The 23,310-nt window shown below is 41.4% G+C and overlaps 1 protein-coding gene across 3 annotated transcripts; it reads right to left on the reverse strand.

Annotated features, from left to right (window-relative positions):
- Positions 1-1,508: 1,508 nt before the first annotated feature.
- NUF2 (NUF2 component of NDC80 kinetochore complex) lies at positions 1,509-21,778 on the reverse strand. 3 transcript variants are annotated; one of them, XM_088481648.1, is made up of 14 exons: positions 21,406-21,778; positions 14,611-14,784; positions 14,114-14,188; positions 12,780-12,856; positions 12,129-12,190; positions 11,945-12,042; positions 11,801-11,874; positions 5,627-5,723; positions 5,191-5,253; positions 4,280-4,417; positions 3,815-3,955; positions 3,533-3,708; positions 3,257-3,392; positions 1,509-1,812 (listed from the first exon to the last, which is right to left on the reverse strand). In XM_088481648.1, the coding sequence occupies exons 2-14, from the start codon at positions 14,731-14,733 to the stop codon at positions 1,684-1,686; spliced, it is 1,389 nt and encodes a 462-aa protein (XP_088337774.1). In that variant the 5' UTR covers positions 14,734-14,784; positions 21,406-21,778; the 3' UTR covers positions 1,509-1,683. The 3 variants fall into 3 exon arrangements, with proteins under 3 accessions (XP_088337774.1, XP_088337783.1, XP_088337794.1); XM_088481657.1 differs by lacking the exon at positions 21,406-21,778 and adding an exon at positions 21,240-21,390; XM_088481668.1 differs by lacking the exon at positions 21,406-21,778 and adding an exon at positions 21,195-21,390.
- Positions 21,779-23,310: the final 1,532 nt, after the last annotated feature.

Here is a 23,310-nt window from a genome sequence, read left to right on the forward strand (position 1 = left end):
AGGTAGGTTAACAATGAAACCTAACGCAACCACAACCAATATCCAACACAGTGCATTGTACTTCATATTCTCGCATGGAATGTGGGTGTGCTAAACACCCGGATCAAAAGAGGAAAAAAATAACAAGCTCTTTACACGCACATTTATGTCTAAAGACATCCTATCCAAATTCCAAAAGTATTGTCAAACTATTTCAAGCATTCCCCAAAGATCCAGCCCTACAAAACAGGGTATTGAAGGATATGAAACTTCCCAAATTGATACAATCCCAGAGACCTATCTTAATGGATCAAATAATATTCACAAGGCACCTCCTACAAATGGTCTGACCATTCAATACTATAAAATATCACAGCATGATCATCATGCAAACTGTATCAGAACTACTCCATAAAATACATACACCTCAATAACCATCCTTTAATGAGGAACACACCCACAATGACTTGCCTCCTATCATCCAATTACTCCTCCATTCAGAGCTCAAAATTTCAGCTAAAAGTGTGGTAACAAGACTCCCTATGATTTTACTTACAGATCAACTTGGCTTCTTGGAGCTAATGGCAGTAAAAAAAAAAAAAAGGTGTGGAAATCACCTTGCTTAATGTTTTAATAGCTAAAAAGTGCTATTAATATACACATGCTGTGAATAAGGAATGTATTAACTCAGTTTCTATAGCATTTTTACACATTCAGCATTATATAAGTGTGACCACTGGAACATTCTCTGTAGTCTGACTCCAGAGACTGTGGCAAAATCCACTTCATTATCTCCTCCTACTTAACCCTCTATAACAAATTCATCACAACATCAGAACGATACCTTCATGACCTGCAACGGGGCCACAAGGATATCTTTGGACGTGCAGCACGGCCGTCCAGACGATGTTGCATGCGGTCGTGGGAACGTGCATATTGGCCATATACACTGATCAATGCGGCCGATGTGTCGTTTCGATTCGGCCGGAAACGACATATCGTGCCGACATCGTCAGTTTGTACCCAGCTTAAATCATCAAGACTAAAAAGGACATTACTGGGAATACTCCCACAGGGAGAAGATGTTACAGTTGGAGGGGGACTTACTACTGCCCATTAGTGCCCCAATCAGAGAAGCCAGGCGTGGATCCATTCAGAGGTTTCATTACTCACACTGTGCCATGTCTTCCAGATGAACTGGCTGGAGACTACACCGACACGCAGGTATTTTTTTAAATGTGGGAGAGCTACAGAATATCGATACATTACTGGCTAACACAATAAGTCAGATTCAGTGAGGTTTGCTGAACACACATGATCTGAACTGTCTTTAAAGCCCAAGATTTTCTCATTCAAATGTAATATTATTGGTGGGAAATTAACCAGACTGACCTAATCTAATAGTCTAATAATAGTAATGATAATAAAAACCCAATTTATAAGTGGTAAAGGTTACATTACTGTAGCACTATTCTAGAAATGATAAATAACTACACACAGTTGTCTTAGTAAAAACTTATTTATTTGTGAATTTCATTATGCACTTATACAAACAACGTTAAATATGAAGACTGCTACTCCAGCAGTAAGAATACATTTTACTCATGATTATATGTATTGTATCATAACCTAATACATTAATAAATTAGCAGTGAAACAAAATAAAAAAAACACCTAAAAACAGTTTCTGCATCTTTGGCAGCCCTACCGCCGGCTCAGCATGCGCTTCAGCGCCGCCTGCTTTTCTATTCTCCGCTCAGCGCTGCGATCAGATGCTTTCTGCAAGCTGTCATGGTATTTTTCCAGCGCAGTTTTGAAACTTGCCATAACATTCTGAAAAGAGAATAGGAAGAGAGGAGATTAGGAAGGGAGGAGAATAGGAAGAGAGGAGAATAGGAAGAGAGGAGATTAGGAAGGGAGGAGAATAGGAAGAGAGGAGATTAGGAAGGGAGGAGAATAGGAAGGGAGGAGAATAGGAAGGGAGGAGAATAGGAAGGGAGGAGATTAGGAAGGGAGGAGATTAGGAAGATAGGAGAATAGGAAGAGAGGAGATTAGGAAGAGAGGAGATTAGGAAGAGAGGAGAATAGGAAGGGAGGAGAATAGGAAGGGAGGAGAATAGGAAGGGAGGAGAATAGGAAGGGAGGAGAATAGGAAGGGAGGAGAATAGGGAGAGAGGAGAATAGGGAGAGAGGAGAATAGGGAGAGAGCAGATTAGGAAGAGAGCAGATTAGGAAGGGAGGAGAATAGGAAGAGAGGAGATTAGGAAGGGGGGGGGACAAAGTGATGGGAAGATGTGGGGGGAAAAAAAAGCAAAGCTAAGCATAACATGATGATCTTCAAAAAGGCATTAAATATATTCATAGAGTATCTAGTAGAAATACCTATAAGAGGTCATCTATTCTCATTTGCACAAGGTTAGAGATCAACATGGCAAGAAGATAAATAAAAACTTAAATGATAGTAGAAACCATTTTATCTTAAATTAAAAAAAAACACAATAAAAGAGAAAAACAACAGCACATGTCATCCCATCCTTATAGGTACGCTTTAAGGGAGCGATTCAATTCCAGGTGATGCTGGAGCGATTCATGTGATGTGCCATCAGAACGCCACTGATAATGGAGGCACAATATTGCTCCGTCACTCTAAAATCATCTAAGCGTTGCAGAACTTGGGTGCTTTATATAAATACTACCACTAAACATTAATTATATATATGTCCAGGAATGATGATGTTTGTCCATGCAAGATGACGTTTTGCCTCTTTCCGAGTTCCGTTTTTTTTGGAGGGAAAAATCCGAACTCGGCGTGCAAACTTGAACCTATCCGAGCCTGCACATCCCTAATATATGTTTTGTTTTAAAGAATGACGGGTAACTCTAGTCGTCACAAAAGAGAATACCATCTGCACAGACTAGCAACAATCCATTGATAATGAATTAATGAAGCGGACATGAGTATTATTAATGAAGGGTTTGTTAGCGCCTTTTTAACATTGTAACGGTTGAAAAACCAGAAATAGATTTAAACAGAACATAAGATAAATCGATAAGTTAGCTTAAAAGTTACCAACATAAATTCACACACACATACATTCACAAGGGGGAAAAGTGAGACTCAGCATAATTTAATCGTAACTGAAGTAGAGTTAAAAAAAAATAATTACTGGGATAGATGTAATCAGAAAACTGAAGCACAATTGAGATTTATACCCTAGATAGAGATAGATAGCTACTATAGGTAGATAGATCCGATAGTTAGATAGATATAACTTACTTGATATTTCTTCTTCTCTTCCTCTGCGGTTTCAAGTAGCTGATCTTTCTTATTGCTAATTTGCTGGATTTCTTGAAGAACATGAGACACACGCCCATGCACAGCCTGTCTCTTTTCTTGGATGTGACTGCAGACCCTGTGTAAATGGGAGATATACTGTAACTCACTTTAGTTTTTAATGTTAAATACAGCACTATACACAGAAGCTACTCTTTCACCCTATAAGGTAGATGAATGAAGATAAAAACCTGGACAGGAGGGGGAATCCAAACTTACTCTAGAATTTCTTTTTTGCGCTGTTCAAAATCCTCTTGCTTCTTCTGGTTTTTAATATCCATTTTTGCAAGTTTTTCTTTTTTTATAATAATAGATCTTTTTAGCTGTGTGTCTTCATTAGATACTGACTTCAGCTCCAGGTTTTTATTTACAATTTGCTCTTCTTTTTGTCTAGTCTGCAAACAAAAGGGCACAATGAGAGCGGTAACCATGAGGTATGGAGACCTTTCCCACACAAAACCTGATCACAGGATTCAGAATAGAGAGATTGGTGATCAGTACCTCTTCCCGGATCTTCCTGTACACCTCCAGATTGGCTTCAATGCTATGAAGTTTCTTATTGTAAGCCTCTACATCCGACAGCCACAAAGAAGCCACAGCCACTCTCTCTCGGTAATGATCATAGTTCTCACTTGTCTCTTGCTGTGAACAAAATGTTACCCCACATTTTCTTTCTCTAATTATCAAGCACAGTTTTTTTTTTACAGAATTGTGTAGTAAAGGATTAACAGTTTCTAGAGGGTGTCAATTTTGAACAATAGAAGAGGAAGACAGTGGACAGAGCCTTGAAAAAGAGAAGTTGCACAGGCAAAACTTTGCAGCTGCTTGTGGGAGTATTGCAATTCAAACATGCCTATGAATTGTAATCTTATACCATGGTCAAGCCAGTTGAATGCAATGTGTAGCTGTTCTAAAATTAGATTTGCACAGAGTTTCCAAGTGCTAATCACAATGATGCTAACTTACCCGTGCTTGTTTCAGTTTGTGCACATTTTCCTTCATTCTTTCAGTCTTACTCTTGCGCTGTTCTGGAGATTCCACAATTTGGGCTTTCATACGTTCTTGTTCTTCCTTCATGGTGGCAATTTCAAGCTTGTACTGGTTCTATGGCAAAGGGAGATATTTATCAATTAGCCAGCACGTGACTGCAGTTATAGGGCATTCATGGAAAGCAATTGAAGACTGACACAAATCTCAAAAGGATAACTTGAGAGAATGAACTGCAGAGTAAAGGTGCGTACATACTGGGTGATATTACTGAGCGATTGCACGATTACGACATCGTAATCGTGCAATCGCTCAGTAATTGTGCACAAATCGTGCACAAAAATGTAGGAAACGACCACCGATGCACGAACCCGCTGGTCGTTTCCGACATTGTCCATCGCCTGAACATGCAAGCCAATCTGCCGATAACTACATATTGGCCATGTTCGGGAATGATGGAGTGTGCCTACACTGAACGTCTGATCGTTCAGTGTAGGCACTGCAGGGGATCAGGAATGACGGTACGATTACAATGTCGTAATCGTACTGTCTTTCCTGATCGCACAGTGTGTACGCACTTTAAAGGTGCATACAGACGGTACGATCTGTACCACCAACGACATGAAAGATATCTTTCAGTGATTCATCCTGCCACATCTCTGAACATGCAAAGTTGACGATATCGTCCAGATTGGCCTGCATGTACGGATGATCATAAATATAGTTATCGTTCATGCGGGAACGCGCATCGTTTGTCGTTCACTGAATAAAAATGAACGATATATCGTTATCATTAATATCATAACTATATATCTGTCCGTGTGTACGCACCTTAACAGTACTGAAAACACTTGAGACGATTACATTTACCCTTTGAAAAGTTTACTCACCAGTTTCTTTTTTTTTTCTGCAAAGTCTGCTTTTTTCTGTGCAATTTTTTCCTTAAAAACTGCCTACAGAGGAAAACAATGTTATACAACAAAAGTATGCAAATCCGTGTATAAAATGAAATAATAAGCCACAATAAATATTAAGGGGTTAGGTTCGATCAGAAGACCAACAAATATCTGCAGGCATAATTTTCTTGGGTTCCCCTCACTTCCGCATAACAGCGCTGGTAAGAATTATTCAGATACAGATGTACAGTAGATAGAAAGACAGATCGATCTATATATCTTTTAGACAGGTTACACTCGATCCGTTTTGTTATACACAAATTTTAAATTTGGATAAACCCTCACCTGGGTTATCATAAAAAGTTAAATAAATAATAAAATTGTATGCATTACTAAAATAAACAGAAATACAACTGTAAAGGTTACTTACATCTTTTGCACTATATTCCTGACTGATTGTCTGCTGTAAGTCATTGATATCACTTGAAAGAGCTTTGAATTCTGCTTGTTGTTCAGGTGGGACAGTCCTAAGGCAGAATTAAAAATAACATCATTTTTAAAATAGAAGAGTGCACACACTATGTACCAATAGGAATCAATGAAAATATTGCACAATGGTCATGGACACCAAAAGGGAACTGCATTAAATATGCAATACCAGACTTACAGGTGGAGAATTTTAACTCCATCAAATCTAATGGTGCAAAGGGTTGATGTTGTAATGCATTCAACTGTACATGCAAGTACACCCTCTAAAAACATCTATGCTTCTGGTTATAAAGCTGGCTTTCGCTGAAAGAAAACGGTTAGAGTCAAAGCCTATAACTCCAGGAAACCAAGTCTCAAACCCTCATTCTAAGAAAATTAGCAACATAAATGTGTGCTTTCCATCTCTTTGGTTAATTTCTGGCTGAAACCGGTTTCCAGGTCCCAACACTTGGATTTGAAGCAAAGACAGCGGAACTGGTTTTTCATCAAAAGATTGTCCAATTAGGGAACAATTGTCACCCCCTGGCACCAGGGCCACCATGATCTTTGTTGACACATGGAGCTGTTAAACCATACAAGAAGTCTCTCCTTGATGTGAAAATATGCATCTTCAGTGTCCATCCTTCTCCATGCTGGCTATGGCAGACTTCATCTTGAATCTCAGTGTTTGCAAATGCCGCCGCGAGTAAAGATATCCCCAGCACCTGGAGAGGAGTGAAGAAGTCCCCTGCACCCAGCCTGGATGAAGACAACATCCGGTAAGTGCAAGCGGGTGGGGGTTTGGTACTGCAGGGGAGTGGCTGACATATGCTGTGGCGGGTGGGAGTGAGTGGTTTAGCTGATGGCGTTTTAGTGCTGTGGCAGATAGGGATTCTTCTGAGGTGAGCGGGTGATGTGCTGTGGCCAGTACTTGGGGGTGAGCTGTTGCGGGCAGCTGGTGCATACGTGGGGCGAGGTGTCTGAGAGTTAAGTAAAATCCCCGCCCCCCCAAAGAAAAAGAAGGGGAAGGGCAGCGCCGCCATCGGAAAGGGGAGGAAACTGGGAGGGATAGGTGACAGCGGAGCCGGTGTCCCAGGACAGAAAGGAGCATTACCTGCTGCAGATCCAGGACCTGGAGGGCCGGGTGGAGAGGTGAGCACGGCGGGGGACCAGCAGTGTGCAGCCTGGGACTTGTAACTCCACCACAACTGGATAAACCTAAAGATCATGTCTAGCTGCTGCATATTGTCTGTTAGACGGAGGAGCTCATGCAGCTTAACCAGTAACGCGGCTACAGCTACCTGCTTCCTCATATCAACCATATCCTGACTGAGAGTGGCTGAATCTACCGCCTTCCACTTTTTGCCATTAGCCGTAGTTTTGCGTCTGTGGGGGGTAGGGGGGGGGGGTTATCACACACAGACGGTGTGATAAATATTAAATGCAGAGGAAAATGTCAGGATAGAGGGTGACTTTCGCACTGTGGGAGTTTAAGCTGTAGAGAATATATGTTTTTTTTTTTTTTAGCTAAACAGTGGCTCGCAGGTCTGAAGGGCGTTTTTTTTTTGTTTTTATGACCGGCCTTCTGGCCGCTCGCTAAGCTGTGGGTGATTTATGCATGGTAGTACATTTAAGGATTTTTTGGCCACACTGTGAAGAGAATAATAATAATCATGTATTAATATTATTATATCCATTGGAGGGACAGAGCTTGAGTGATTACAATTGTCGTCATAGTCTGCCTATCTTGTTTCCATCCTAGAGGCTTGTCACAATGCGTAGCACATAGCAGTGTGGTTTTATTCTTAAAAATTGCATTCTTAGTAGCGCTCACATGCAAAGTTGCTCAGTGTACATCTACTGTAGTTTGCTACCTAATGTACCTTTGTACCAGATTACAACAACAAGTATATAGGACATGTGGGTGGTCTCATGGCTTATGAGAGCTCAGAAGCATATATTGTAATGGGACCCAGAAATTGTGGAGTAGGACCCCAAATTTTTAAAGTGAGGGATCCCTGGGACCCACATTTTTTTTCGCTCACCGCGATCACTGAATCTGTTCACCCCATTAGCTGTGTGTTCAAATTCAAAAACGGACAGAAAGCCATTTGGTTTCTACACCCGGAAGATATTAGTATAAAATCCCAAACTCTTTTGTCTGTCTAAAACTGGCATGGCAACTCTCAAGCAGAGAAAATACTTGAATGACTTCATGCAGAGCATAACATCTTGCTGTTTTTAGGAAGACCTGTGGTGAAAAACCATCAATAGATCTATAACCATTCCCTGACATACAATACCTGTCATCCAGATGTCTGAAATGGATTTAAACTACTGATACCGGAAGAGAAGCAGTCTATGCCCCCACAACAGGAGACCCTGGGTGAAACAGTTGCCAGTCATGTTAGCTGCTTTATAGGCTTCTTGGAAGATGGGTTACAATCTACAAGCTGTCTAAGCGTGCCTGCATCTCTGCTAGCCTCATCTAGGGCCAAAATGTAGGAACACCAGGTCTAAGAGCATTAACCAGCGAGAAGAAACTCTTATTCCTCCGTGGCCAGCTTAATGATCTTATCCAGCTGAATGAATGCCTTAAATAAACAGAAAAACAAAATACCCCATCTGAGAAGGGAGGTCCGAGTTATCTTGAACTTTCCAGGATTTAAACCACAAGGTCCGACACATAGAAACGGATGCTGTACAAATTCGCATCCCTACATGATCAGCATCCAAAGCCACGTAACCCAGGTATTTTAGGGCATCCCAACAATGTTACAATAAGTTAAGCAATTCTGTACATGTATATTGATCTGCAAGACCTCAAGACCATCCATTTGTCTACTACTTTAATCTGGGTACACACCGAAACGATGTTGTTACGATTTGGCTAAATTGTAATAACATATTGTGCAGCGTTTATGCACAATATGCGCTCTCTTGCAATCGCGTGCAATGTTGTCAGGTTGATGTGCTGCACATCAACCTGACGATATCGCTTGCGGCTCCACACATGTTAAGGAAGGACGGAACGAGGGATTGTTCCGTCGTTCATTACATCGTTCTAATGTGAACCCAGGAGCAGACATGACGGTCCGATATATCGGCTGGGTACACATCGCTCAGTGTGTACCCAGGTTAAATCACCAATGCAGATGCCATAATAGGACAAAGGAAGGCCCCTGTTGCAACAAAAATTGGATTTATGGAGCTCCCTTCACCCTGCGAACTATGCTGTATTTAAAAGGGGCACCAGTGATGAAATGGCAGTGGACCTAGACAACCTCAAAATGGAGAAACCGGACAAAAATCCTGTCCTGCCAATACCTGGGCAACTATATCACCCAGACCTGGAGATAAAGGATACAAAATCAGGCGCTTCAACATATAATAAACAGATAAGAGTTGGAACCTCCGGAATTTCAGTCTCCAAGAGGTCCAGTACTGCCCAAAATAAGACTTCCATGCCATGCTAAGCCGAGGTATCATCCTCAAACTGTAAGGAATCTTTCAAAACCAAATTGGGAACCATTTTGACTTCCTTATGAGAAAGTTTCAGAACTGCCTGGAATGTTTTCAAACATGAAGCACTGGTGTACATTTACACTTGCATGAAAATATAAAAAAGACTTTTGCTAGGATGCTTCAATCAACCCCTGCACAGATGAGGCAAAACTTGTAACTCAGCTTGCACCTCCCAAGTGGCTGCCACAAATCCCAAAGAAACCTTGGCCAGTAACACCTGGGGGACCATAGAACTACCTGAAACAGCCGGGGGAAATGGACCTCCACTGAACTCCAGGGAGCTAGACTCCAGCTGATAAATTGAGTCAGCCATGGGCCTGGTGACTCACAAATGGCGGCAGCACCTAATTATCCCACTGCCAATTTAGCAGGATCGTTAACTCTTTTGAAAGGAGTAAGCCTCCCAGTCTTCACTCTCGTTTGACATGACAGAGCCTAAAATCAACACACAACCAGAGGACAATAGCAAAACACTATCAGAAAAAAATAAAAAGTGAACCTAAATGACAGACTACAGAGCTCAGTAAAATGAGGTAATAACCAGAAAACGGTAAGTCAAAACCTGAAACTCCAGGAAACTAAGTCTCAAACCCTCGTTCTAAGAAAAATAGCAACATAAATGTGTTTTCCATCTCTATGGCTAATTTCTGGCTGAAACCGGTTTCCTGGCCCAATGTGTCCAACACATGGATCTGAAGCAAAGACAACAGAACTAGTTTTCATCAAAAGATTGTCCAATTAGGGAACAATTGTCACCCTCTAGCAGTAGAGCAACCATGATCTTTGTGGACACATGGAGCGATTAAACCATACAAGAAATTTCTCCTTAATAGGGATGTGAAAATATGCATCTTCAGTGTCCATCAACACCATGACCTCCACAGAGCTCAGTAAATCTAAAGGTAATAACCAGAAAAAAAAGCTATCCTCCAAAGCCGGTTAAAAGTAAGCAGGGTACAGAGAGGGAGTGCTGGATCTGCCAAAATGGCTGCTGCTTCTTGCATGCTTCTCCACAGAGTGAGTGTCACTGCACACCAAGGAAGAAGTATGAGGAGAGAAGGAGATGCTACCCAGTACCAAGAGGGTGGCTCTCTGTAAGAACTGCCCCCTCTGCTATTCCCAGATCCTAATGGAGTCTTACTGCCACCTGCCTCAATTCCTACTGTCCTTGTGATTGTACATCTAATGAATATAAACCCCTAGAAAAGAGCCCAACACAGCTAAAAATAAAGAAAGCCCTTTCCCAGTGGGTAAATTACCAGTTAGCCGTCCCTCCAGTGCACGTAAGGCAACTGCTGCTAGCGGGCAGTATATGCCTTTCTCCTTCCTCCGCAGTGACAACGAACCCCAGTAGGATGCAGCTTTGTGAGTGAGGTCTCACCAGTTGAGTTACTGCTATGGTACCCAGGGCCGCCACCAGGAATTGTGGGGCCCAATACAAACTAAACAAGCAGGGTCCCCCCAGCTACTTAACCCACCAAGCCCCCCCCCCCCCATTCCACCTGCCCAATGGAGGCAGGGGTGCAGAATGCACATATAAATACCTACATAAAACATTCAATAAATAAAAAGCAAAAAAAAAAATCTGTTAAAAATATTTTTTTAAATGAAGAAAAGAGCTAAAGGCATGGCTATATTTCACAGATAATAGTATACACCCCCAGATACATTATTATACCCCTAAACACACCTCACCCCCTTGATACATTACTATACGAGAGTTAGCCGTTGAAGTACCTGCACTTCTCAAGCACCACAATACTCCGTGTTCCCAGTCTCCCGCAAAAGCTTTTTAAAATTGATGGTTTCCAATTGCAAATACCAGTCTTTTCCATTAATTTTTACTGCGCAGTTGTTTCTGAGAAAAGGTAAATCCAAGTTGAGTGATAAGTCTAAAACAATAGCATTTCCAAACTTAGTGCCTGATTCATTACGAATTGCTATTGCGATTACGCACGCAGACGAGTGTTGCGTAATGCGCATGCATCGCAGTGCGCGAAGGCACCACAGCGATCGTACCGAGATCGCAGAGACTATGCAGAGTGACTGACAGGAAGCGAGCCTTTGGGGGGTGTTGACAGGGGAAAGGGGGGGGGAGTTTGCAAAACACAGGCGTGCCTGTCCGTTTGAACGCTGTTACAGGGGCCTGCATAAATTAGCCACTGCGACGGCATACACAGCTTGTGTACTCACTGCGTGCGACGAGGTTAGCAATTTCTGAGTAAGGTCAGACCTGCTGTAATTGTGAGTGAGGGGCCGAAGGTACTCGATATTTCCGATGTATACACAGGAATGTAATGTATTGCGGATGTGCGAAAGCGGTAGTGGGCGTCTCTATGCTGGCTTTGAGCGCCTCTATAATAGCTTTGCGATTGCAGTCAGCAGCATATTTTCGCAATAGACCTGCGTGTGTAATCACAGCTGCGATCGCAATAGCGCATTGATATACATCTGTATATTGACCTCAACTTAGATCTACTAGGATCAAAAACATTACACACATTGTATCCCAAATAACAGTGGTTGCATTACAAGTAATCTAAGAAATGTAAAAATGTCCTGCACCTACTAGTGCAATAGTCTCCAGCCCGTAAGGAAGCCATAAACTTACATGAGTTTCCTGATCTTTGCTTCTAACTCCTGAATTGTCCTCTGCTGTTGGTTCATGTTCTCCAAAGCAGATTTCTGCAACAAGAAAGCCATAGTATCATGTCCAAATTAGACATTGAGATATTAATATAGATTTTTTTCTTACATAGCTCATGCAGAATGCAGTGTAAACTTCCTTCCGGGTGTCCCTGAAGTGTAGAAAGTTGACAGTCCCACTCAGCAAGTAGAGAGTGCGCTTCCCTTCTATATAAAACATTTGTTATCAGTCATGCTAATGTCCAGCTTGTCAGACTGCTGTCAACTCATCTAATATCACAAATCACACTTACTGGGATTCAAGACATCAGAGGGGTGAAAATCATACACCCGACACATTGGCAAGAATCGTGCCCTTAAACACAGAAACAGTATAGTTATATACACCACGAAATGTGGAACATTTGTCATGGCAGTCTGTAAATATATTCTGAAAGTTCATGACTCACAAATATTAAAGACATCTCTGTTAGACATTCACTTTTTAAATTCAAATTACAATTTCAGAGAATTGTAGACAGATTTCTAAAGCTGGCCACACATCTAAAGATTATCTGTCCAACCAGCCAACTAGTAGATTGGTTGGAATGAAAATCTGGTAAGGAATACAATCAGCAACTTGCTCCCAGACGCTGAAAAATGGACCAAAACTGTTGTATAAACAAATAGTTTAAATCAAACATTTAACAAACTTGTCTGATGACCATTTTCATCTGTTTTCTGGCATTTAGGAGTAAATTTCTGATCATCATTTACTCCCATTCCTTACCAGATTTTCATTCCAACCAATCAACAAGTTGGCTGGTTGGATGTAAGTTGTTCTAGTGTGTGGCCAGCTTTAGTCATACAAAGAGCTATTCACTAGGGTTCTTGTGTTTCAATTAAACAAAACAGCAACAACTAAAAGAAACAAATGCTATTTAAAAAAATGATAGTATACATACATGAGTTTCACAATATAAGCCACTGGAGCAAAACCTTCAACAAGATGTGGGTACTGAATTTCTAAATCCATCGGTACCTGCAACATATACATCATTATATTTTAACATTTCTGGGCATGGAGCGTCTGGCAGCTGCAGCCACTGGCCAGGCCCACCATCTGTTAGCAGGACTGGTCTTTGGTCAGTACTGTATGAAGCACAGGATTGCAGCAGGGCAGTATGGAGCACAGCGACCTAGCAGGAGGAACACAGCACAGACTGTAAAGTGCGTTTCAACAGGGAACAAATTAGTTTGATTTATATTGATTCTTCGGAGTTCTCTCTCATAATACATTATATATAAAACCAGTTAGTCCTATGAGACTGTCTCTTTCCTGTCAGTCAATAGGATATTCAGATAATGAATTCAAATGGAAAGATGTTCTATTAAGGGGCAGAGCTGCTGCTCCTGTCCATAGCAACCTATGCACTGTGTGATGCAACAAGCTCCACAACGAGATGCTAGGGGCCGAGTACGGAGTTGGATGCACTGTTGATGTCGCAAGCAGTTGAGCGATTTTATTTTTCTCCTGCGCATGCGTCCGGAGTCTTCATACACAGAGTCGCACAATCTCGGAAATGTATTGGGCTTTTCTTATGTGGTGACTGGGAGGTGGCTATGTAGACGCACAGAGATAGTCCGTCTTAGGGGCTTATTATTGGAGCATCACAGGCGTGCCATGGAAGCGGCTGAAAGCTCAGAATCATAATCACATAGGAGGCCGTACTGACGGAGAATCTCGGCTAGCACGGGGGCTGGTACAAGTGTACATAACAATATTACTTGCTATTGATACAGGCTTATTTTATTAGTAAATTAGGGCCTGACTCAGAGGTGGACATAATGCAGATGTTTTTGCAGCATGTCGATGGTTTTTCTACTGTGCATGCACATATATCGCAATGGATTTGGGAGAACGGTCGTAGGGTGGGTTTGGATGCAGAATAATTGACAGGCAGTGAGTGTTTGTGGGTGGTAACGGGGAAGGGGGGTGTCGCTGGATAATGAGTAAAATACTCGCAAGTTGCAGCTAGCTACTGCGTCCTTGTACACAGTGATACTGGCCCCGGTGACTTAGTACCGATGGACAGTCTAAGCATCAATAGGGTTACTCAGAACTTCAATGGTGCGACCGATGCTGCGTCTTAGTATGCATGCAGCGGATTTGAAAGCAGGCGATGGGCGTCTCTGTACAAAAACAGCTGCGTACAAAGATGCAGCGGCGATAGGATTTGCGTCCACCTTTGAATCTGGTCCTTAGTAACAGACAGACATTGGAAAAGCAGATGCATACCATATAGAACTGTTCCACTCCATGGTTGTACACTTGCTGCAGCACTCTCATAAAGAGCTTCTGTACCCATTCCGTCTGCAAATTAATTCATAACATCATTAAACCTAGATATTGTGTTTATGAGAACATAAATAACAGTGAATAATCTATAACACACACAAAAAAAAAAAATCACAGTTCCAAACTGGAAGGTGAACAAAACAGTTTCTACTTCTACTTTAAAAAAAATAAAGTATGTACTACAGGTGAATTGCAAGACTATGTAGAATAAGTATTCTACATAGACAAAAGCAGATGCCCAACATCAAGCCCCTCCCCCAAAACATACACTGATAACCCTATGGAAACTATACTGTAATTACTGTAGCATCAGGGCATGCTTTAGTGTACTGTATACTTGTCCCAGTAGTGTGACAACATATAACACATTTAACATACAAAATAGATCAGGAAGAACTAATCCAACAAGATTATAATGACTACAACACATATCTTACCTTGGGGTTAGGATATATATCATTTTTCGTAAAGTTTTTAGCTTCAGCAATAGTTAATACAGTCTGACGGAAAAAATTAACCAGTTCTATTGCTGGAAACATTGGAAATGTCAGCTTTTCCATATTAGTGGTGGTATATGATGTAGACAGATAAAGGATAAATCCGACAGGTTTCTAAAAATAAAAATATTTAAAATGAAAAACAAAACCGTTCCTGGAATAGTTACAAACTTCAAAAACGAGGGAACTAAACAAGAGGATCTTGCTTTAGTTATTTTAAAACTATTTTAAAGAAAAACAACATCCCAGGTATACCTGATCATCAGTCTGTACGAATATCTTTATAATAATCAAGGATGGCGGTCATGTCATGGGCTGTGGGAGAGGTGCGCACAAACACACCTCTCCCCAACAACTCCCACTGCTGGCAATGGTGACCTTACAGACTAGTGGAGAGGAGAACCTGCCACAGGGTAAGTATAGCAGAATGGGAATAGACATGTCCACAACTAGTACACAATAAAGTTGCAAGAAAACATCCCATGTGGCGCTAGGTGAAGGTTATTACAGGTTGAGTCTCCCATATCCAAATATTCCAAAATACGGAATATTCCGAAATACAGAATATTTTTAGCATGACTGAGAAAGTGAAACCTTTGTTTTCTGATGGTTCAATGTACACAAACTTTGTTTAAAGCTCAAATTATTAAAAATAGTGTATAACATAACCTTCAGGCTGTGTTTATAAGGTGTATATGAAACATAAATGAATTTCATGTATTTACGCTCACTTTTTTTGATGCACAAAATTATTAAAAATCTAGTATAAAATGACCTTTAGGCTATGTGTATAAGATGTATATAACACATAAATGCATTCTGTGTTTAGATGTGGGTCCCATTCCCAAGATATTTCATTATTTTATGCAAATATTCCAAAATACGGAATATTCCGTTATCCAAAATACCCCTGGTCCCAAGCATTTTGGATATGGGAGACTCAACCTGTATGACAACTTCACCTAATGAATTTTCAACACTGCTGGGCCTGCTTCAAACAGTGAGTCCGTCACCGTTCTTTATAACTTAGTGGTACCATTACAGGGTTTGCATATCAACAATACACTATTATTTATTTCCTCCAAGTTGTAAAATTATAGCCATAAGTTCAGTAATCACTTTTTACTACGTGATCACGTTTCCGCACACTGCGGTTTATGTTAAGATAATTCCAGTGCTCTCCATTTACCCTGGGCAAACTTGCTTCACCAAAGATAAATTAATACTAACAACGCTGTTATTTATCTAAGTTGCAACATTAATTCAATATTTCTTAAAGCAAAACAATATTTTTAAACTTCACTGCAGTTTTTAGCAATTACTTTATATGGGATCTAGTGTAACAGACCATGCTAACTACACTTCCTAATATGCTGTATTAGGATTGATTAATATCGTTTTTGCAGTTTAAAATTTTTCATGAATATAGTCCAGCTAAACGATCTACGCATCTATACTTATTCATAAACATCTCTATGTATTGGGAGTTTGCTATTACTTAATGCTAAAATGTATTTAACTATGTATGTTTATCTATACAAGTTTTTTTCTTAGCCAAAACATGTATATGTGGTTTTATTGGTATCCGAGATGAACATTGAAAGAGACATCTTTGTTGTTTCTTGAATTGATGTCCTTGCCTCCTTTTGGTCAAACCAATGAAAGTACAGGGCTATATACTGCATCCCCAACACGATCAATTCCTTCTTCACTTTTACACGTCTGATGAAGCAGGAAGAACATTTGTGAATCGTGCACCAGGTATTGTTGTTTTACTGGGACGCCATTATCAAATCGGCACCATCAGGGACTTATTACTCTTCTAGATATACTGCATTCACCATACAGGTCTAATCTTGCTGCTATTGTGAGCGACATGGTCGTAAAAATGATTGCTGTACTGCCAAAAATACACTAATTAAGTTTGTTTTGTTTTATAAAAAAATTAAAAAGGTTAAAGAATTGATGCTGGAAAATAAATGATGTAAGCAGTGGAGTCACAAAGGGGGTACGGGCCGCACCCGTGTGTCACCCGATGAGGGGTGATGCCAGAGTGCCGCCTCCCCCTCAGTGACAGGAGCCGAGTGCTGCACTGTAGCATTACGTGCAGCACTCGGCTCCTGACACAGTGAGGTAGCTGGTAATGCACACAGGCTGGTCCTCGGGGGCAGCCCGCACCTCCAAAGTGACAAAAAAGAGGGTACGGGCCATGCCCCCTCCCCCCCCCCCCCGGTGCTCTGCTAACCCGTCCCTGCCCGCACCAGGTGTCTACTGAGTTAGGGATGTCATTGGATGGAAGCAACATTTCAGTTGTGAATTGATATCAAAGACATCAAAAGCTACACATCCCTGTAATCTATTTATTTCCGTTATGTGCAGCTATCTACCAATAGTGACTGAAAGAAATTAGAGATGCTCACACTAAGGAAAAAGATCTAATTTATCTCAAAGACTAATTAAGATATTAATGTGATTCTTTACCGAAGGATTTCAATCAACAATAAATTATAGAATTTGGAATAAAACTGTATAAAATTTGATAATAAATGCTTTGGTATAGCTAACCTGAAAATGGCAAAAACTACCAGAACACAGAGCCGGCACAGTGAGCCGGGGGAAGCGAAATAGGGGTGACCGCCGCCAGCTGCTGTTCTCACGCACTACTAGTGATCTCGCATGGCCCTGTGCCCTAGCCATGTGCAGACACTGTTTACTTTCTGCCAAGTTTGGCTCCTAAGTGGCCACCTGGCTGCGTGACGCAACTAGTACATAATGAGGGAGGGCGCACGGGCGGCATAACATGTGAGGCTGCTGCCGCTGCCGCTCTTCCTTCACCTACTTACTCCAACACATCGATTCCAGGCTCGCAACTCCCAGCCATTCAGCACCGGATTTGCGCCTCGAAAGCAATGCCTCTTTTCTCTGCTTTCCACGAGAGCTGCCGTCAGCTGCCGATTGGCGGGAGGCTGGGAGACGGTGAGGCGGAGTAACAGTGCATTATCATTTGCATCTATAGGGGCACAGCTTGCAAACCCCCTGGAAATGGTCCATTTTGCTTCAGAGTCCATGGCCCAAATATATCATAGCACGTACAAATTCACAAACTGTTACAATAAAAAAAAATCCCCAAAAACCATAGAAAAAGCGTGGCTTAGCCGGTTATTTTCCACACATATCTTTTATTACCCGATTCCGTCTATTAACATATGATCTTGCCATTATCTAGAGAAGCATTTTCCGTACGTATGTTCTGGGTTCCAATTGGTGAAATGTTCGCCACGGGCATACTAATCAAATTAATGTTTAGGTTTCTATTTATCCATACAGTGTGCACTATTTTTATTGTTTTTCTGGAATACCTGCGCCAGGGAATACCTTACTTTCCATTTGTTACTTTGAGGGTTAGCTAGATACCATTTTTCTTCCTAGAAAACTGCAGAACTATAAATGGCAATACAACGTTGGGACCCTTATTGGTGGGATGAGTGGGTCTTGATTTCTACATGAGTTTACACCTAACATAGGCGTACGTGTATTACCTATTAAGAGGACTGGCAGTTTGGGAGAATATCTGAATCTGGTGTCAGGACAAACACATGCATGGAGAGCCCCTGGATACCTACTCCATGTGCAAGGACACTGCCAAAATGTGATCATTAGGATACAACTATATGCTTCAATTTTACTGCCTAAATATACTGCAAAAGTGATTATCTGCTATATTGTTTAGAGCACTAACTCCACTGATTGGGGAATATCCAATTAGGTGCGACTTTACCGAAAATCTCACATCTGCAGTTTTTCCCACAGGTGCAAGATTTTTAGTATCAAATTGGTTGCAGGGTTTTGATTTTTTTTTTCGAGCGCTCAAGTTTTCTTTTAAGCGTCTGATTTTTCTTTAAATTCCTATTTAAAGGAAACATTGTCAGGACTTGCTCTGGAATCCTTTGGACCTCACATGGACTAATCAAGCAATTGGAAGTTTCCAATTAGCTTAATTACTCACCATCTGCAGCGCTGTCCGCCTACTATCCTCCTACTACATCTTTACTCCAGCGTCACAGCTTAAAAGATACAACTATATGCTTCCATGGACCTGCCGGGAACAGGACCGATACTAGCTCCCTAAGGTTGGGTACACATTAGTCGATATATTAGTGTTCACGCTAGGCTGGTTTAGCAGGGCGCCGCACCCTGCCCGATTTTTAACGGGCAAAATGTGCCCCGCTAAAACAGCCTGGTTGCTGTCGTTCTGCCGCCGCTGAATGAATAGATGCACACGGCATCTATTCACATTAGGGGAGAGCTTAGGGGAAGCCCAGCACTCCCCCATTAGTGATGCCGCTGACTGGGCACGCCCCTAATATTGACATCGGCGGGGCCGCATCTCATCCCCTTTTTGGACGCGCTTGCTACTGCCCCTGAGCCCTGCCCGCCCGAAATGCTAGGGGTAACACTATAAATCGTTTTGAGGCAGATCGGAACAATATATTGGGCACATAGTCTAATGTGCGCCTGCGATTGCGCGCTCCATCAGTAGTGATGTGTGATTTGCTGTACTTCACAGCAAATCACACAATATCGCATGCAAGGCAGTTTAGTTTAATGAAGGACAGAATGAGTGATCGTTTTGTCATTCATTACATCTTTTAGTATGTACCGGCAATCTTGGTCCAGGGCGAAGGTAAATCGCCACGAACATCAGCAAGATTGCCATGTTGTTAATTGTGTATCCAGGCTAACCCTCCACACACTACCGCCGCTAACCCTGCACACACTACCAACTGGATACCATAGGGTACTCATGCTCGCGGTAATCCAAAATTTGTCACAAGGGAAACGTAATTTTGGAGACCATACTTTACTGTGATCCCGTGGATATCATCTGCTTCAACTAATCACCTGTATCTGAAGATCCTGTGTCTGCCTGCCGGCCATAGTCCCGCCAAGCTAACCCCTGCATGGCACACCTATATGCTCCCCAAGCAAGGGTAGAGCACGCTTACCAGCTAACAGGGGAGACGGACTTCCTCCCATTGCCGCACCAGATAGCGCTATATTGGGCGAGAGACAGGACTACCTAACGTGGCCTCATGTAACAATTGAGAGGCCCACTTGTATCACCTTAACAGCTGGAGGTGTAATACATTCGGAGTGGGAATTACCATCACCGCCAACACGCAGTTCCACGTTTATTCAAGCAGCATACACTGACTTTTAGGTGCTCCCCGCTGGTTGGGTCGAGCACACCATCACCTGGGCATAATGACATATACATCATCAGCCCTTGCTACCTTCCTTTGAAATTCGAGCCAGTTGCCTTCGGGTAAAATATTGACTGAAAAACATCTTAATTTTCATTATACAGGTTGTTCAATTTACAAACCGACACAATACAGACTTTAATTGAAACTGTATCTTTATCTTTCTGAAAACAACTAAAATACTTATGATTGGTTTACATCCTGGGATCACGTTTTGTAGGCTATAATCATAGCTCTTTTTAGAGCAAGTATTATTAGAATACTATCAATTTTATTTGTTTCTTTAATGTCAGCTGCTAATGTTATTATTATTTACTAAATGTCTTAAAATGTTTTTTATATTTTTCTGACAATTGCTTTGAGTACATTTATTGGTTCCTCCAGACTCTATGGTTGCTTCTGTTCTATTTATGTTTTTACCATTTATGAGGGCGACTACCTCACTCAACCGTATTTTGACTGGTAGGATTTTTTAACCTTCCAGCACCTGGGTTATATTCTTGTTTGGATATGTTTTTTTGGAGTCTATAACTTTGTTAAGATCTAATTGATAGTGATAAATGTTAATATTTGACTTACAGAACAACCACAGACATCTCAAAGTTCTCATGTAAACAACTAATTTATTGAAAAGCAAGCAAAGATGTTAGTTAAAGGAGGGAACGGTTGTTTTTGCCTTTAAAAATGTTGCCACTTCAAATATAGCTCAAAATTCATTGGAAAAAGGCACTGTTACACGTTTATAGCCTATAACATTTGCCCCAAGTGTTGAACTGTACTTATAAGGGGTTTCCAAAACTGTAATGGAAATATAAAATGTGCACTGAACTTTGAACTTTAGTGAATGGGACATCATCATTCCTGTACAAAAGACGTAAGGCAGCGCAAAGTATAGGAAACAGGTGTAAAGAAGCCCACATTGAATCTCCATGTGTCTCAGGAATGACTGACAACAGCAAATAACTTATACCGGTGTATAGGAGCCCTTCATATTATTAGTAAGAGCCAGACTCACTAAGGCAAGTTGACAAAATTAACTTCTAAAATCCAATATACATATATATATGTATGTATATATATATATATATATATATACACATACATACATACACACACATTCATTTTGGCAACTGCAAAGGTAAGAAAATAGAGCAGCTTGTGTCCTGTATCTCCCTGAGTCTCTGATGTATAGTACATAGATGTAGGATCCCTGTAAAGGAAACCAGTTACACAGATGTCAGGGTCATTCTCTGTAATTACCTAGAACTAATCAAAGTAACCATCGATCTGATCAGTGTTCCCTACCTAATGGACATAAAGTAAAACGCGCTTTGTGACTATTTTGCTTCTATCCAATCCAAGAAAGGTGGGGAGTCCCATACGGCGGCGAAGAGATCATTATAGCAGTAGCAGCGCCAGTGCCCCGCCTATAAGGTAATAATAACATCACCTCCTTTCAATCAGTACTCACGTTATACCCCGGCAGCTAGGTTCAGTCTTGTACGGCCGTTTTGTTACCGGGCACTTTTCAAAATAAGTGACGTCATTCAGCATCGTCAGGGAGGCACGCATGGCTTTACTGTACGTCTTGCACGCATGACTTTAATGTACGTGCTGCTTTCCCTCAACAAAGATGGCGACTGGCTAATGACGTCAAGGTCCTCTCCTTGAAGGGGATTTAGACATTACCCTCTGACCATTTCGCCAGCAGCGTAGTGAAGGGATTGTTGTGACAAAGGAGACTCGCGCACCTGCCGGTGACGTAATGCGGGGGGTGGGGGAGTGGAAGCTGTGTCAGAGGGATGCGCGTGCCTATAGGATGCTCGCGTCGGAGATAAGGTGCGCGACATCTTCGACAGGAACCGTGTGACGCAACGTATGCACGTCACTCTGCACTGCCGGTTACGCGTACGCATTCGGTCAGGGCAAGGGGCGTGCGCACACGCAAAGATCCATATGACAAAAAAAAATGATGGTTACAGCTAGATCCATGACATGATCTCACTCAGATCGCTTGACTTAGCAGGTATTGGGGTCTATGTACTAAGCCTTGGAGAGAGAGAAATTGGATTAAGATACAGTACCAACCAATCAGCTTCTAACTCATTTTTCAAACACAGCCTGTAAAGTGACAGGAACTGATTGGTGGGTACATCTCTATCCAATTTATCTCTCTCCAAGGCTTAGAGGGGTATCCAATTAGCAGAGCTAAATTAGCGCTTCTAATTGATCACGGCAGGGCTATCCTATTAGCCCTGAACTGACGCCCGACGCTGGCACTTATCGTGGATATTTTTCGGGACCTGATGTGTCCCGAAAAATAATCTATGATAAATGCAGTTTTTCCACCCCTAAAAAGGTAAGCTTATCGTGGCCCCTTGTGTTTTCGTTAGATATAGCCTATTACTTTGTTCGAAATAATTGGATAGAGTGAAAAAAAGATTGGCAAAAAATGGGGATAATCAGCAAAAAATCCCTGTTTTTTGCAGATCGCAGGGATCCATTAGCGCCTGAACAATGTTCGGGGTTAATTGGATACTACCCTTAGTCCATAGACCCCATTGTGGCCTTATAGCGCGTAATCCATATCAACTGGGTGTAACGTGGAGGGTAGGGAGGCCGGAGTCCTTGTGCCATATACATTATAGTGTGACAACATGAGTGCTACCTTGGAGGAGACATAAGATAGGGAAATGTCTGATAGGGTAATGCATTATTATTTTACTGTGTGATTAGAATTGACTGGGATCAATCTAATGGATCAGTGATAAAATATGTATATTAAAATAATAAAAATGCACCAAGTGAAAGTATAATAATATGACAAACACAGTACTAACACATACAAATGATAAAAAGCAAGGAAGCAAGATAAACACATTAAAATAATACACACACACACACACACACACTTTTCAAAGCCTGCAGTGAAGACAATTAGCTCATCACTTTTGCAATGTTTTACATATATATAGATATAATAAAATAATGCAGTATCTTGATCAGTAGAGATATGGGTTGGTTGTGGGGGCAAGGTGTATGATTTTTGGACTTTTTTGGTGAATTCACAAAGATCATATTGATAAACGTAGCACTTTGTATGGGAGGTATGACATACTGTAGATGTTGCTGTACACAGGCTTGTATAATGTTCTGGAATGGAATCTATATGCGTTCTCTGCAAAGTATAGTGTTGGTACACACTATGCAATTGTTAGGCTTATTTGGCAGTAATCGGGTGATCGGCCTGTTTTATTGTGTAGTGTGTAGGCATGAGCATTTTGGCACTAAAACGGTATAAAAAAAGGACACAAGTGCTCATCTTCATTTATCAAATCGGTCAGACTTTCCATAAGATGTCGGCCAAAAGGTCTCA

This window comes from Taudactylus pleione, unplaced genomic scaffold (genome assembly GCF_031769625.1).
Source record: "Taudactylus pleione unplaced genomic scaffold, aTauple2 ptg000017l, whole genome shotgun sequence".
NCBI classification, from domain to species: Eukaryota; Metazoa; Chordata; class Amphibia; order Anura; family Myobatrachidae; genus Taudactylus; species Taudactylus pleione.

What these genes read in the sequence shown, in the direction of transcription:
- NUF2 (XM_088481648.1), bottom strand. Translation starts at nt 14,733, where the DNA reads ATGGAAAAGCTGACATTTCCAATGTTTCCAGCAATAGAACTGGTTAAT. An exon ending in CTGCATTCTGCATGAGCTAT is followed by an intron (nt 11,875 to 11,944) that starts GTAAGAAAAAAA and finishes TTCTTGTTGCAG; the next exon opens with AAATCTGCTTTGGAGAACAT. An exon ending in ACAGGAAGATCCGGGAAGAG is followed by an intron (nt 3,709 to 3,814) that starts GTACTGATCACC and finishes TTTTGTTTGCAG; the next exon opens with ACTAGACAAAAAGAAGAGCA.